Genomic DNA, 14,540 nt, shown 5'->3' on the forward strand with positions numbered 1-14,540 from the left:
AACTATATAGCTCAAGCCATTCCGAATCCCTCGTGTCCTTCTGTGATCGCCAACAAAATTGAGCCCCTTAATGTCTCGTATGACTCGTACGCTGGAAGATCAATTTGATTGAAACAGGTATGCGAAGAGGGAAGTCGGTCAGTTGAACCATAATCACGATGGATACTAAACTTGCACGTCCCATTAGCTCCGCGAAGCTCTTTAAAGCCATTCAATGGCACTTTAGATGTACCAGTGGCAAACTGCAACAACTTAGCCCGCTCTTCATTGTCAAAGGATTTCACTGCCCTCCAGAACCATTGAATTTGTTCCGAAGATGGTGAATAGTTATTGTACGTGGTATTGGCTTGCCAATCTCCAACCTCAATATCAGGCAAGCCACTAATTAAAAGCTCAAGTTCTTGCTCATCAAATATGCCAACCAATTCTTTCGGAATAATCTCATGGAAGCCAACACTAAAATTGCTCATTTGCTCTTCCACTGATTTCTGTAGCCTGTATTCGACGACAAGTCTAACGTAATCTTGCTTGTTTTCTTCTGTAACAGGAATGTTTCTTCCATTCGGCACCAAATCGATGATTTTATGTTCGCCATAGTCGTCCGATTCAACAGAGAAGTCCTCAGTCAAAATATCTGTGATATCATTATCAAGCATCCACATCAACGACTTGAAATATTCCAAGTCAAGAGTTTCCATGTCTTTAAGTGACATCGGACGATCCAATATTTTTTTGTAGACTGCTCTGCTAAAATGACAATCCAAGAAACTGCCGTCAAATATTGCCTTACCGATAATTCTGCCAATGAACTTAAAGAAAGACAAATGTTCTGGATTGACGTAAGATGTTCTGTTTGGATGGAAGGTAGTCTCGTCACTAGCGATAGCACTAAACAATGCATAGTCAGGATTAAACATTTGACGAGACAACACTTGATACCACTCTCTGGTAACACCGCCTGCATCAATACCTGATTCTCCCTTGAAGTTGATCTCTAACTTGGCTTTCCTGAATTCGTCGACAGACTTAAAGAAAAGAGCTCTATACGAATCCAAGAAGACTTGATCCCTTCGAATACTAATAGAGAGCTTTTGACCACCAGCTGCTTTCTCATGAAGCTGTCTGTCAAAGTAGTTCTTCTTGTTGTCGAATTCTAGAACTCTTGGGTTTCTCACGAGCATACTAAAGGGTCCACTCATGAGGTTAGGATTCGTCCTAACCATCTGATTGAGAATCTTCTTGTGTTCATCCGTAAAAGAGAAGAACAAGCTTTCTATGGGTTCCTTTGTGAAATCAATCTTTTTTGCCTCGTACTTCACCACGTCCTTCATTTGAAGATCCTTGACTTTGCTATGCTTGCAGACAACCATAAGTGCCTCGATCAACGGAAGCAAGGCAGTTGCAATATTAAGTAAGGATGGGGCATTTTCTAGAACCCTCAAGCAAACACTAAGAGCACCCCATAGTTTGCCAAGCCCAAGCTTCTCGTAAAGGTTAGTGAGTTCAACTGTCTTCGTATCTTTTTGCTTTGCCTCTTTCTCGGTGCTATTCTCATACATGTAATCTAAAGCGGTGAGAATCCGCAAGAGTTTGGCCTGATCGGAACTTGGCGCAGTAAATTTTCCAAGATGCTTGCTTTCCGTGCTGCTCACCATACCACTCTCGAGCTCCATTGACAAGGACTTCAAGTCTGTAACTATGTCATGACTTAACTTTGTAGCCTCCTGCGATAGCTCAGAGGAAAACACATCCTGAGCATTTTTCATAATAGAAAGATTCTGCATTGCGCTGATAGTTCTCCTAAAAGTGGTGTTAGCACATTCATTGGAGCATAAAATGTGAACAATCAAACGAAGATTTGATTCAGGGATTGAAGTCGTAGAAATGGGAGGGTGTTGCTTGTTACTTTCCTTGAGAAGCAATAAGGGGCGTGTTCCCACATGAAGTACGCTGGCCAATAAATCGATGAACATATGTTGCTCTCTCAATAAAGGGTTTTCAAGAAGTTTGAGGAGAAAATTAATAGGATATTTGTCCTCGGATGAAAGGCTTTGGAGCTTCTTCTTCTGAACCCTTCGTGTAACAAAGATGTTTTCATGCTCAGTCAAAAGATAATAACGAGAATGAACATTCTTGTCTAACAAAAGAAAACCGCTTCAATCAATTGAATTCCCACGACGACGGGCGTTGCCCCGACAGGAAACGATTTCTTTGTACTCTCATCTTGTGACTTTTTGTTGCTAGCTCTTCCACAAATCACATAGAACAATTTTTCTAAGGCTTTCTGGCTGTGCAAAGCATCATTAAGGATTGCAATCAAGAGACTCATGACTTCGGCTCTAGTCTGCTTGTTATTGCACAATTGAGATAACGTCGAGTAGATATGGCTCCTCTGGTGGAATGGTTGAGGGATAAATAGCAAACGAGCCAAACTAGCAACTGCAGCTTTGTCAATAAGGGGTGTCGAAAACGTCTTGTGTTTCTTCGGCAAACTTCCATTACCTTGGTTATTTGCTCTGCGTCCCGGAGGATAAATGGCAACTCCACTATTCATGACAATTGGATCGTGTCTCTCTGTCTCTTCATCCTCATCCTCTTCAATTTCGCTATCATCATCTTCATCGGCTTCCAAAAAGCCAAGGCGACCACTTGAAAATCTTCGGGCCATCGCCTCTTGCTGAAGTATCTCTTCCCTTATTTGATCTGGTAAGGCATCAAGGAAATCGGGATCAATTTCACGTACTTCTGCTCCCGTATTGTTAGCATTCGCCCTCCGCTCCCGAATATGTTGTGTGAAGACCTCTTCCCGCATATCATCTGGAAGCGCTTCGAAAAATTCTGGGTCGATATCCGTGCCACTTATGTCCACTTCGCGGTCCCCAATACGAAGCATAACTGGTTCCCTATCAACCTGTGGATTGTGTTGTCTTTCAAGATCACGTTGCTTTTGCTCCTCTTCTCGCTTCAACCGTATTTCTTCACGACGCTTTTTGGCCTTTTCCTCGCGCTCTTGCTTGATTCTCTCTCGCTCTTCATTAAGTTTGTAAAAATTTCGAGACTCTCATCGTGAATCTTCTTGGTAATCTGCGTACGTACTTCTTCGACGAGTTCCGATTCACCGTGACCGTAAAAAATGGCATGTGCATCACTCCAACGTTCCACCGTAGACCGGATGTAAACGTGATTCAATGAACCCTTTTGAGCAGAGTTTGGTTTATCGTTAAGAATGACCTCAAATGCGCGATCAAAACCCGGAAGCATACTGTCATTCCCACGATGGCCGCTGACACGAAAAGAACTCCTCAATCGGCCATTAACAAGTCCCTCAAAAATGTTGGAGACATTTTGCTGACGTAAAGCAGGTCTCAAGACATCGAATATAGAGGTCATGAACTCCCGGGTGGCACTATTGGGCTCATGGCCACCGATCTCTTCAATATCAGATTCAAAGGTACTTTCTCCATCTGATCCATCATTTTCTTCCTCCTCGGATCGAATATCAATAGCTGAGTCATCTTCATGGTTTTCCACCGGAAACATGGACCCAAATCTGGGATTACCACTATCTTCTTCGTCGCTTTCCCCATGATGACCGAAAGTGTCAAGCCATCCATCCAATTCCGCATCGTCGTATTCTATCTCATCATCATCATCGTCTTCTTCAATAAATTCGCCTTGGTCATATTCATCCTCATCGAACCCGTAGAATTCAGAGATATCGGAAGCGTCGCGCTCAGAGTCTCCGGAATGGGAACCAATATCGAGTTCGTCAATAATTTCAATATCTCCTTCGCTATCACCGCTATCATACCCCTCGAACGCCCCGTGCTCCATCATTTCGTCATCCATATGCTCGTCATCCATAACATCATCCATCTCACTCGAATCATCAGAATCATCGACATCGTCGTCTTCGTCATCTTCTTCGTCGTCATCTTGAGATATATCCGAGCCCGACATGACAACCTCCAACGGATCCCCCTCGTCATAGAATTCGTCTTCAGATTCGGAGTTCGCATCGTACATACCAAGCGTGGAGTTGCGGAAAAGATCAGGCGTTTCATCACGGTCCACCACATCGTCAGGTAAAATATCTTCCTCATCTTTTTCGGAATGATTTGTTTCAAAGTATTCGCCGTATGTTAACTTGATCTTTGATAAATGCGACAATGGCTTTATACCAACCTTAATAAGCCGCGTTACGCTTGGATAGTTGAGGTCAACATCAGCAATCGCACTTGCAAGTTGGTTAGGAAGTTGACGCTCAATAAAAGCGACAGCAATAAAAAACTGGTCTAATCTTGTCGCCGATTTACTCAATAATGGAAAGCACATTTCGCGGAACTTGGCTGATAGCAAGCATGAGCATAAATCGAAGACATCGTAAAGTTTGCCATAAGCAGAAACTGAAGATACACGCATCGTTAGACTATCTTTGATAACTTTGGATATAATGTCCATGACAAAGCGACGAACAATAGCAAGATCGACATCTTCCGATTTCGGGCTTGGAGAAGCATCATCCTTAAGCACTGGTGTAGACACAAGAGAAAGAAGGCAAAGCTTCGACAAAGATGATATTGCTTCTCTCCTTTGGCTTTCGTCGTCTCCAATGTTATCCAAACTCTTGCTTGGGTTTAGTTGATGGATGAAGAAATTAAGCGATGTTGAACGGGGTCGATTTCTGTCCTCGAATCCTTCCTTCTTCGAGAAGGTGATGAATTCAAGCTTAGCTTGCTTGTAAGAGCCCAATAATTCAGTAACAATCTGAAGCAAAAAGCAAAGGTAAGCGAAATTGCTGTTCTTCATGAGAAAATCAATCTGTGGCTCTTTCTTTTGACCAGCAGACGATATAACATCCTGTTCTTTTGACGGAGTTGACGTCCAGTCACTTTTACTGCATGCCATTAATTCGACCAAAAGGAAGTGCATCAAGCCACCAGAGCCAGGTCCTGTCACGTTCTCGGAATCTTTCATTTCGACATCTGCATCTGATTCAGCTACTTCGTCGTAATCAGCGAGGAAAAGAGTTTCTCCATGGTGTGCCTCGCCATCATAATTCTCCAATCTCACGAGCTTCGAAGCGACATTAATATAAGTAGATGGATCTCTTGACACCAACTCAATGCTCTCCTCTAACAAACGCCTAAATTCTTTTTTACCATTTGGTTGCCTCTTAAACGCCTTAACGATCTCAGAAGAAAACACATTTTCTAGAGTGTTCGAGTCCTCGAAGCAAACTCTTACCAACAATATTGCAGCTTTCTGTAGTTCTTTAAGATCATCAGACAAAGATTCGGAGCTATCACGTATCGATTCAAAAATTGTCCTCAAGATGGCTGATGATGTGATCACAGCTTTATATTTATCCTGCGACGCATACAAGTACAACATTCGACAAATTGCCAAGGAGCATCCGATGTCTCCTTTTGGTTTCAGCGACAACAAAACCTCAAGTAACTCATCTTTAAAAGAAGAGCCATCATCGTCAAAGAAGGGAAACAATCCGGGCAACGTATTCGGTGGTGTACAGCTCATCGCCGGTTGTAGGAAGCTCAATGCAGACTTGAAATATGGCTCATTTGCAATTTCTGGATCATCTTGCATGCTAGAAATAAAGATTCGAGAAAAACGCAAAAATGCTGACTTGCGTCCCGTGGATTCTTCACCAAAGAAAACGCTTGTCGTGTATAATCGACGGAGGAGATTGAGTGATAAAGCTCTGCGTTTGAACGACCAATCCTCCTTATACGTTTGTAAACTTTCAATGTAATCGACTATGGGGTTTGCGAGGCTGATGAGATCATTTTCCTCAATCAATACCGCCACCTTGTTCTCAAGTTGTTCGACGAATGACGCAAGTTTGATAAGGGGCAACCCAAAAAGAAACCTGCCCTCTGTCTCCCTACCCATGAGAATAACTCCCTTAGAATCAGTGTCCCTTGGACGATGCATGAAATGAACATCCTTCCGAAGGGTCTCTAATGCAGTGGATTCTTCGGCACTGGGAACTTCCTCATCTTCTGCACTTTCCGGAGAGTGATCACGTCTCATGTATTTGAGAAGTTTAATAGCTCTTTCTTGGCTAATGTCAAGACTTTGCATTAAATACCGGAGATAATCATAGGGCGGAGTACCATAATCTTCATGAAGCTCGTAATAGTAATCCACTGGGTCCACCCTCCATGTGGCTATGACAGCATCGACAAGTTTGAGATTCACTGAGAGAGGAAAGTAGCTGTAAACGTCTTCATTCTCTTCGCGAGAAAGAGGCGAACTCGTGCCGACAGTTTCTTGAACTACCTTCAAAGTAAGTTCGGCTGCTTTTGACGTTATACCATCCGGAATCTCAGCATCAAGAGCGCAATACTCTTTGTGGAAAAAGAGATGGGAGGATGGTATTCTCGGAACATACTTATCCTCCGTCATCTTGACCAAAAATGACAAAGCCTCACTAATAAAATTGTTCTGGATCGATAAGCGAGAGTTACCGATAAAGTCCAAACTCTGTACATCGAGTCTTTCATCAATAGGCTCACAAATGACCTCCTGGAACGTGTGAATTGCCAGTGAGGTAATCTTCTCCATTAGTTCGGTATGATAGAAGAAACACAGAGCCAACGCAGTAGAAAAGACATCACGTCCTTTGTCCTTACTATGGGATATGAATGCAATCAAATTTGTGGAGATCAAACGATAACTCGGAACAAGGACTGCGTTCAAACGTTGCCCTCTTTCAAAGAGACATTCTAATTCTGCCGCTAACTTTTTTGTTTGTATCACGGCTTTCCTTCGCCATTCAAAAGAAAAGAAATCCTGTCTTTTCTGCATGCAACTTCTTGAGATATCTGACAAAATCAATGCGATGTTATGTTGAAAACGATACGATAGGAATCTCAATTGTAAGGTATTCTTAAATCTGGTATCAGTCCAAGTAACGTTAGTCGGTTCGTTCTTAGGTTTCCTTCCAAAAATTTGATACGGAGGGACGTTTTCAACTGGCTCGATTACTGGTGCTGTTAACTCTACAGCCTCGGCCAGAAGAGGAGTCCTTATGGTAGCTTCTTCAATGATACTCCGGCCCATCAACTTGATAAGATTATTGACCACCGGATATGAAGTTTCTTCCAAAATATTTATCAAGCTCTGAAATTTTTCGTTAACCATATTATTTGGAAGAAGATAACTCTCACACAAAATAAGAAGTATGTTGTTTATTGCATTCAACTCTTGCAATAGCTTGGAAGCATCCCCGGGTTCATTTTGTAATTCGGCAAAATATGAATCAGATGTGTCAGAATTGATGAAGCCTTGCACAAGAGGCGAACTTAAGTATTGAGGAAGAATTCTGAAGAGGCTTGGGAAGCCATAATTCTGTTGCTCATCCTCTAAAAATTTAAGAAGGTTCATCAAGCTCGTCATACCATTCGAGGTAACGTAATCGATCGGGCTGTTTGGAAGGGTGATATACGCAGCCCAATCGGCAAAAGGAACATCTTCAGTGATGTCTTTCACCCATTGCCCACTGTCTTGTAGAAGGCCTCCCAAAAAACCGAAGACGTTATCAATCAATGTGGACCCTTCCATCGACTCCCAGCTCTCGATCTCATCCTCTCCTTCCTGAACCTCGAGTGAATTGGACTCATCTGAAGCGTAGAATACACCATGGTTAATGCGAGGATAGAACCTGATCGGCTTCAAATATTGACCCGCGTAGCTTGACATCCCCTTAATGAGCTTCTTGATCTCACCTAAAATAACAGGCTTAAGGTCAGGAAAATGTCTACCGAGTTCATCCATTGAAACACCAATACTCGTTGAGACGTCCCCACGAACAAGCTCCTTCGCTATCTTGATATCATAAAATGACCTGTAATAAATGTCCAAAACTTGAGTTTCTATGACACGCTTCAACCCTTCCTTGTTCAATGAAATTGCCCCAAGCACTTCAAGAAGGGCCATTTGCAACTCATTCGAAGGCATGAAAAGTGTTTGGTAATTGTTAAGTACCGAGTCAATAACACCCGCCTCGTTTAAGATTGAAAAGGCGGTGGGCTCGTTATGGACAATATATAAAACAGCATCGAGTGTCGCACCAAGTACTGGTGGACCGAACAATGTAGGATTCTCAATGACCTTTTTAAAAGTGGTCAAAATGGAAGAATCAAAAAGGTTTCTCATACGATCGCTTCCATCAGCTTGAACAAGTTGAGAACAAAGGCGCAAAAGATTCCTCAAATAATTAACTTGTCTGATGCTTATATTGTAGTAAACCACAGCATCCCTGGGGGGACCTCCTGCAAAATCAGGATTGTCCAATGCAAAATCAACCTCATGATTAATTGTCTCGATTAACAACCGGAATCCATCAAGGTTAATGAAATCGGAGATATATTCAGGAGATGAACGTAAAAGCAGAGCTATCGTATTCACCGCTGCAGAACAGGACCAGCGATATTTTGTGCGCATGTTGAGAAAGGTCATTAGCTCATTGAGGATCCCTCCCGAAGCTAGTCTGGGGATCAATGATTTATTGTCGATAAAATGGCTGATGAGAGTGAAAACCAACAAATTCGCTTTCTCAATGCATGCATCTGACTCATCTTTGATTTGCTTGTTCATGCGTCTCAATTGTTGGTAAAGCAAGCCATGGCTCACATTTCCTCCCATGTTCCTGATAAGGTCACCACCCCATTGCCTCCTATGAGCAATAGCTTCTAAAGCTTTGATTGCTCCAAGGTACACATCGGGTGGTACATAAGGCGAATGTTCAGGTGACATGAAATCGACCAAAAAACTTAGTAAGTAAGGTTCTGCTTCAAAAAGGTTTGAAGAGGTAAACTCAGCACTACACATGAGTGCAGTGAAAGCTACTGAGGCACATTTAATCTGTATCAACTTCTCCCGAAGCTTCATGCACTCATCCGACCTTGAATTGAACGCTTTGGCGTTGTGCACAGCAAGGGAGAAATTGAACCAAGTAGTCTTTGGCAATACCTCAGTCGCCTTGTCATATACTTGCTCAAACGATAGTTTCCGAATTGAGCTTTCACACAAGGAGAATGTGTTGAGACCTTCCTTTTCAGTTTGAGTGGATTTTTTATGCTGCTTCTTATCCTTCTTACTGTCCTGTCTTGCATCAACCTGCTGCACCTGAGGCGACGTATAATAGTGAAAGCTAAGGCTTGACCATTTGCTAGGATAAACTCTCCGTTGGTCAAGGGTATCAACCAAGCTGTAATGTTCGCTACGTGATTTTGCATCACTGGACTGATCATTCGTATCGACTTGCTTTTGGATAAATCCAGTTGGAACGGAGGGTGGAAACGATTTCGCCATATCAAGAACAAACTGTCTGGTTTCCTTTGGGGCACAATATTTCTTCACATATGTCGAATTGACATATCTCTCGCCGAGACGTACAGCAACTTCTAAAGCTGCCAATCGAACATCAATTGTCGGTGTTTTGATCAACTGGTATACTCGCTCAGAGCTACCATAAATGTTTCGGTTAAGACAATGCTCCAAAAGAGTATTGGTGAAATTCAAGCAGGCAGTAAGGACGCTGGAATCCGCCTGGGACATGACCATAAGCTTTGGGTATGTGCTGTCCAAACCATAATGAGCGATCTTCTTTTCAAAAATCTCATCAATATGGTTGAGGAGTTTGATCCAAGTAATCAAATCACCTCTAGGCCTTTCCCATTTAAGATTAGCATTGAGAATACTAGTTAAACCGGCTTCATCCAGAGAGCAAGCTTCATCAATGAAGGCGAGTAACGGCCTTTCAGACTCCTGTTTATCCATATGCGATCTTTTGGAGATAATCATCTTCGTTAGATATAGAATTCCAGATAATTGGGAGCAAGTAAGGAAAACAGTGATAGAAGTGGGTGTGATTGGTAAAGGTGCAATGCACTGCTTTCTAAGGAGATCTCGAAAGGTAAAGGTTTCCTGTTCGCAGACCCACTAGTCTGAGACAGATGTCTATGTGCATCTACCACCATACACTGTTGGGAATAGCAGCTTGCCATGTCCGGTGTAAAAGGGAAGCAATCCATGCTTCCGCCTATCAATCTTATCTTCAAGTATCTCCAGCAACAAGCCGTTGTGACAATATGGCTCTATGAGCAAACCCAGCTGAGAATCCAAGGCAAAATTCGCGGTTTCGATGAGTTCATGAACTTGGTTGTGGAGGATGCTGTAGAGATATCGACTACAGATGGAAGCAAAGAATCGCTTGGACGGATATTATTGAAGGGCGATAATATTACATTGGTTTCCTCACTTGATGTGTAGGTGATCCGATAAGTGAGATCTTACATGCGATTCCAACTAGCGAGTTTTTCGATATCAAAAATCATATGAATCAACCGCTTGACACAAGCATTTTAGCGAATATTACTGATATATCTCGGTGTCTACTACTGAAAGATTTATTGTCAGCTGCCATTGCAGTAACCTAGGTTTCCCTCGATAGATAAGAAAGGGGCCATTTCATGTATATTAGCAAGTATAAATATCCAATGTATTCGTATACTGTCCTTCCTTATGCTGATCAACAGCTGGTGTGACGTGAGGCACAGAATATACCCTACTAACCCAACTTTTTTATCTTGCTTATGCAAATCTCTTAGCAATAGTCATGTATCCTTAAGTCTTAGCATTACCGTCTTCATCACTGGCCACTTTTTGCATCGACCGATTAGACAACTCAAAGCTTACTCGCTTCTTCTTTCGTGGAGACTGGTCACTTTCCTCACTGGGATTCTCTGTTCCCTGTCCGTGGTTGGCGTCATCAGAACCATCGCCGTGTCGTAGAGCATACCTGCGTCGTCTTTCCTCCTTGGTTACCTTTTTCTTGTACTCGAGTATTTGCTCTTGTCGTAGTATGGAGATCTTGTCCTTCTGGGTGGACGACTTCCTCTTCACTGCAACATCTCTTTCATCAGCCAGAGTGTCATTTCCTGGTTCCCCATTATTTGGTATTCGGTTCATGACATCTGGATTAAGTCGCGAATACCAGCCGGCTCTATACCAGTACTACCTGAGCCGCCTCACCTCTCTTTTCATTCTTTCTCTTTCCTCTCTTTGAATTCAATCTCCGCTCTTAAAGAAGCTTTACATGCTTTCTTCTCCTCTTTTTCCTTTTATTTAATCTTTTTTTTTTTTTTTTTTTTTTTTCAGGTTCGTGATATTATTCCTTTTACGGATCATGCTACTCGCAAAGCGTTGTCTAATCCAACTATGAAATATGGCTTAGGAGATAGGGAGTGCTATTCAGCATCTATCTTCTGATCCATCTGCTGGTCCACTATTATCATAAAGCCCTAATGCAAGTGAGTCTAGACAAATCATCGTTGGATATTTAGTAACGCGTAATACACGTACTTCGGCAAGTGAAAGGGATAGCTACAAGGCTCTCACAACCAGCTAAGTCAAACTAGTATGCCTACTATGAATACGCAGCATCAGTTTCCTGATTTATTAACCTATTTATTTAGCAAACTGCTCTTCTCTCCAGACCCGTGTGGAAGAATCCTGCACCTCCCCCCACACGTAAACAAGACGCCTCTCAGCTTTGAACCATCGATCTGTTACTACTCTCATCATGCAACAGGGGAACCAAAACAGGCCACCAAATAATGGCAGACCCGCTGGTATGCCTCAGGAAGAAAATGCAAGACATGCTCCACAAGCACGATCTTTTACCCAATATCAAAGTAATTCGACGAGGCCATTTAACGCGATTCCTTATAGCGAGGAGGAAACAAACGCTATTCAGGGGCGCCTCAACAAAGTTCTAGGACCAGAATATGTGAGTTTTCGTCCCGGAACAGGTGGCCTGAATGTTTCTTATATTGAAGGGTGGAAAGCTTTGAATTTAGCGAATGATATATTTGGATTTAACGGATGGTCCTCCGAACTCATCAGCGTGCTGGTGGACTTTTTAGATGTACACAACAATGGCAGAGTCTCTTTAGGTCTCTCTGTCGTTGCAAGAATCACACTAAAGGATGGAACTTTCCATGAAGACTTCGGATACGGCTTTATTGAGAACGCGAAGAATAAAGCAATGGCTTTTGAGAAGTGCAAGAAAGAAGCGTTTACAGACGGCTTGAAACGTTGTCTACGGTGCTTTGGTAATGTCCTAGGTAACTGCCTTTACGACAAGACTATCATTGGCAAAATGCAAAAGGTAAAAGCGCCTCCACGAGAATTAGAGCATTCTGACTTTCATAGAGATCCATTGGTTCTCAAGCGAGAAACAAACATCCAGCGGAAACAGCAGCAACCACAGGAACAGCAAACCTCACTGGTTAAGCTAAATCAAAACCCAAATGCAACATCCAGAGTTTCTGATCATCTGTTACCAAGAAGTGCATCGGTTCCTCCAAAGCCGTCAGCCAAAGCAGGGCCGCCTGCTATCAAATCAAGCGATTTTAAAGACCTTGATGACCTGTTTCAGTTTAGCGATGAATTGGGCGAAGAAGAATTAAATGATCGGCTAGACGATTACGAACTTGAACTTTTAAAGCATCGGGAAGTTGAAGCAAAAAATGACAGCGATCCGGCCTCAAAGTCTGATGACGCAGACGATACATCTTGTTCCACCCCTGGTCAAGTCTTTTTCACAAGCTCAAAGAAGGCCTTGGATGTCCAAAAAAGCCAAGATCCAAACAGCATCCCAGTTTATGATCATAAGTTCATCTCATCAGGAGTACGTCGCACAATTGACCCTTCTAAGTCTGTGAAAGTTAGGCGTTCCGATACCGTGCCTCAGACGCCTCCTACTGCTACTCAATCGGGCATTGTATCACCATCAGTAGGTACAGGGCCAGGGAAACGCCCGTTGGGTATGCCCCCCGGTCAACGTCAACCCATCAAGCGACTCCATAAAGACGTTGATGATCCCGAAAAGGAGAACAAAATAGCCAAGCAGCCCTGATTGCAATGATTCCAGACATATTCGCATTCATATATTTTAAAGCCTATTTAGCCCTGATTCTTCCAATGAATCTTTCCATCAATCAGATAGTCTTACAAATACAAGTATATATCATTAATTTTTCCCTAGATTTTATTCGAGGCAAAACCGCTTCAGATACATTGAATCGGTGTCTTGTTCTGTGTCTTTGTAAGCGCACGCTATCAAGCGCACCGATATTTATCATACCATCAGTCCCAGTGTCCCATCCGCGATAGCCATGACTATATAATGCCTCGAGATAACTCATCATTTAAAGAACTCTATGAAAAGATAGGACCCTATAACGAACTTCCGGATGATTATGAACCATCACAATCAGAGGCAGGGCTAAGCAACTCCAATGTTCTTGTCATAGGCGCAGGTGGATTGGGTTGCGAAATATTGAAGAATTTAGCCCTCACAGGGTTTAAAAATATTCATGTGATAGACATGGATACCATAGATGTTTCAAATTTGAACCGTCAGTTTCTTTTCCGTGCCAAAGATGTTGGAAGACCGAAATCAGAAGTCGCTGCCGAGTTCGTGCGGGCTCGAATGGGGGATCCTCTGCTTAAAATTGAGGCACATACCTGTCGAATCCAAGACAAAGACGTCGAATTTTACAAAAGTTTCAGTGTAATAATCTGCGGTCTAGATAATATAGAGGCAAGACGATGGATCAATGCACTTCTAGTTGGAATTGTGGACGACCAACTCAATAACTTGATCCCACTAGTCGATGGCGGTACAGAAGGCTTTAGAGGCCAGGCTAGAGTCATCATGCCCAGGATCAGCTCGTGCTTTGAATGTTCCCTCGATATGATATCCCCGAAGGTTACATACCCTGTTTGCACGATTGCGAACACGCCTCGTCTACCAGAACACTGCATTGAATGGGCAAGTCAACTAGAATGGCCTCGACGCTTTCCAGGAAGAAAGTTTGATGCAGATTCGCCCGATGATGTTGAAATAATGTATCAACTTTCTTTAAGTCGGGCCCTAGAGTTCAACATAGAGAATGTGACCAAGCAGCTCACCTTGGGTGTTGTTAAGAACATCATTCCAGCGATTGCATCCACTAACGCAATCATCGCAGCCGCCTGTACTAACGAGGTGTTCAAGATCGCGGTGGGAACATACCCAATCCTTGACAACTATATGATGTACTCGGGTGATGATTCTATTTTTACTTACACATATTCTCATTCGAAGAAGCCGTCATGTGCTGTTTGTGGAACACAAGTTAAACGAATTCGTGTTCCCCGTTGGTGGAAACTTCGTCATCTAATTGAAGATCTAGCAGAGAGGCAAGAAATAGCCTTACAAAAGCCATCTCTTGCGACAGCCAATGCGAATCTCTATTTGAGACAACCTCCTTTTCTCGAAACTCAGACAAGACCAAACCTTGAGAAGCTCTTAACTGATCTCGTAGCGGCTAACGAGGAAATTGTTGTGACAGATCCCAGTCTTCCCATTTCTATTCTGATAGTAATAGATGCATTCGAGGGAACGCAAGAAGAACCGGAGGATATTTCTTCTCTCCTCAGATCGCAATAATTTTAATGTTCAT

The 14,540-nt window shown here is 42.8% G+C and overlaps 4 protein-coding genes across 4 annotated transcripts; 2 read left to right on the forward strand and 2 right to left on the reverse strand. All coding sequences in view use genetic code 12, as the record gives it.

Annotated features, from left to right (window-relative positions):
- Positions 1-11: 11 nt before the first annotated feature.
- On the reverse strand, positions 12-9,831 carry TOM1 (E3 ubiquitin-protein ligase; the record flags this gene model as incomplete). Its single annotated transcript, XM_025485085.1, has 3 exons — positions 12-2,137; positions 2,218-3,024; positions 3,060-9,831. 3 exons carry the CDS (start codon positions 9,829-9,831, stop codon positions 12-14), a joined length of 9,705 nt encoding a protein of 3,234 aa, XP_025340016.1.
- An 822-nt stretch (positions 9,832-10,653) lies between these two features.
- Positions 10,654-10,998, reverse strand: CXQ85_001372 (uncharacterized protein; the record flags this gene model as incomplete). Its single annotated transcript, XM_025485086.1, has 1 exon — positions 10,654-10,998. One exon carries the CDS (start codon positions 10,996-10,998, stop codon positions 10,654-10,656), a length of 345 nt encoding a protein of 114 aa, XP_025340017.1.
- Positions 10,999-11,611: 613 nt separating this feature from the next.
- Positions 11,612-12,949, forward strand: RAD52 (recombinase; the record flags this gene model as incomplete). The annotated part of the gene is made up of 1 exon (XM_025485087.1): positions 11,612-12,949. The coding sequence occupies one exon, from the start codon at positions 11,612-11,614 to the stop codon at positions 12,947-12,949; it is 1,338 nt and encodes a 445-aa protein (XP_025340018.1).
- A 270-nt stretch (positions 12,950-13,219) lies between these two features.
- On the forward strand, positions 13,220-14,527 carry CXQ85_001374 (NEDD8-activating protein; the record flags this gene model as incomplete). Its single annotated transcript, XM_025485088.1, has 1 exon — positions 13,220-14,527. One exon carries the CDS (start codon positions 13,220-13,222, stop codon positions 14,525-14,527), a length of 1,308 nt encoding a protein of 435 aa, XP_025340019.1.
- Positions 14,528-14,540: the final 13 nt, after the last annotated feature.

Source organism: Candidozyma haemuli (genome assembly GCF_002926055.2).
Source record: "Candidozyma haemuli strain B11899 chromosome Unknown B_2014730914, whole genome shotgun sequence".
Taxonomy (NCBI): domain Eukaryota; kingdom Fungi; phylum Ascomycota; class Pichiomycetes; order Serinales; family Metschnikowiaceae; genus Candidozyma; species Candidozyma haemuli.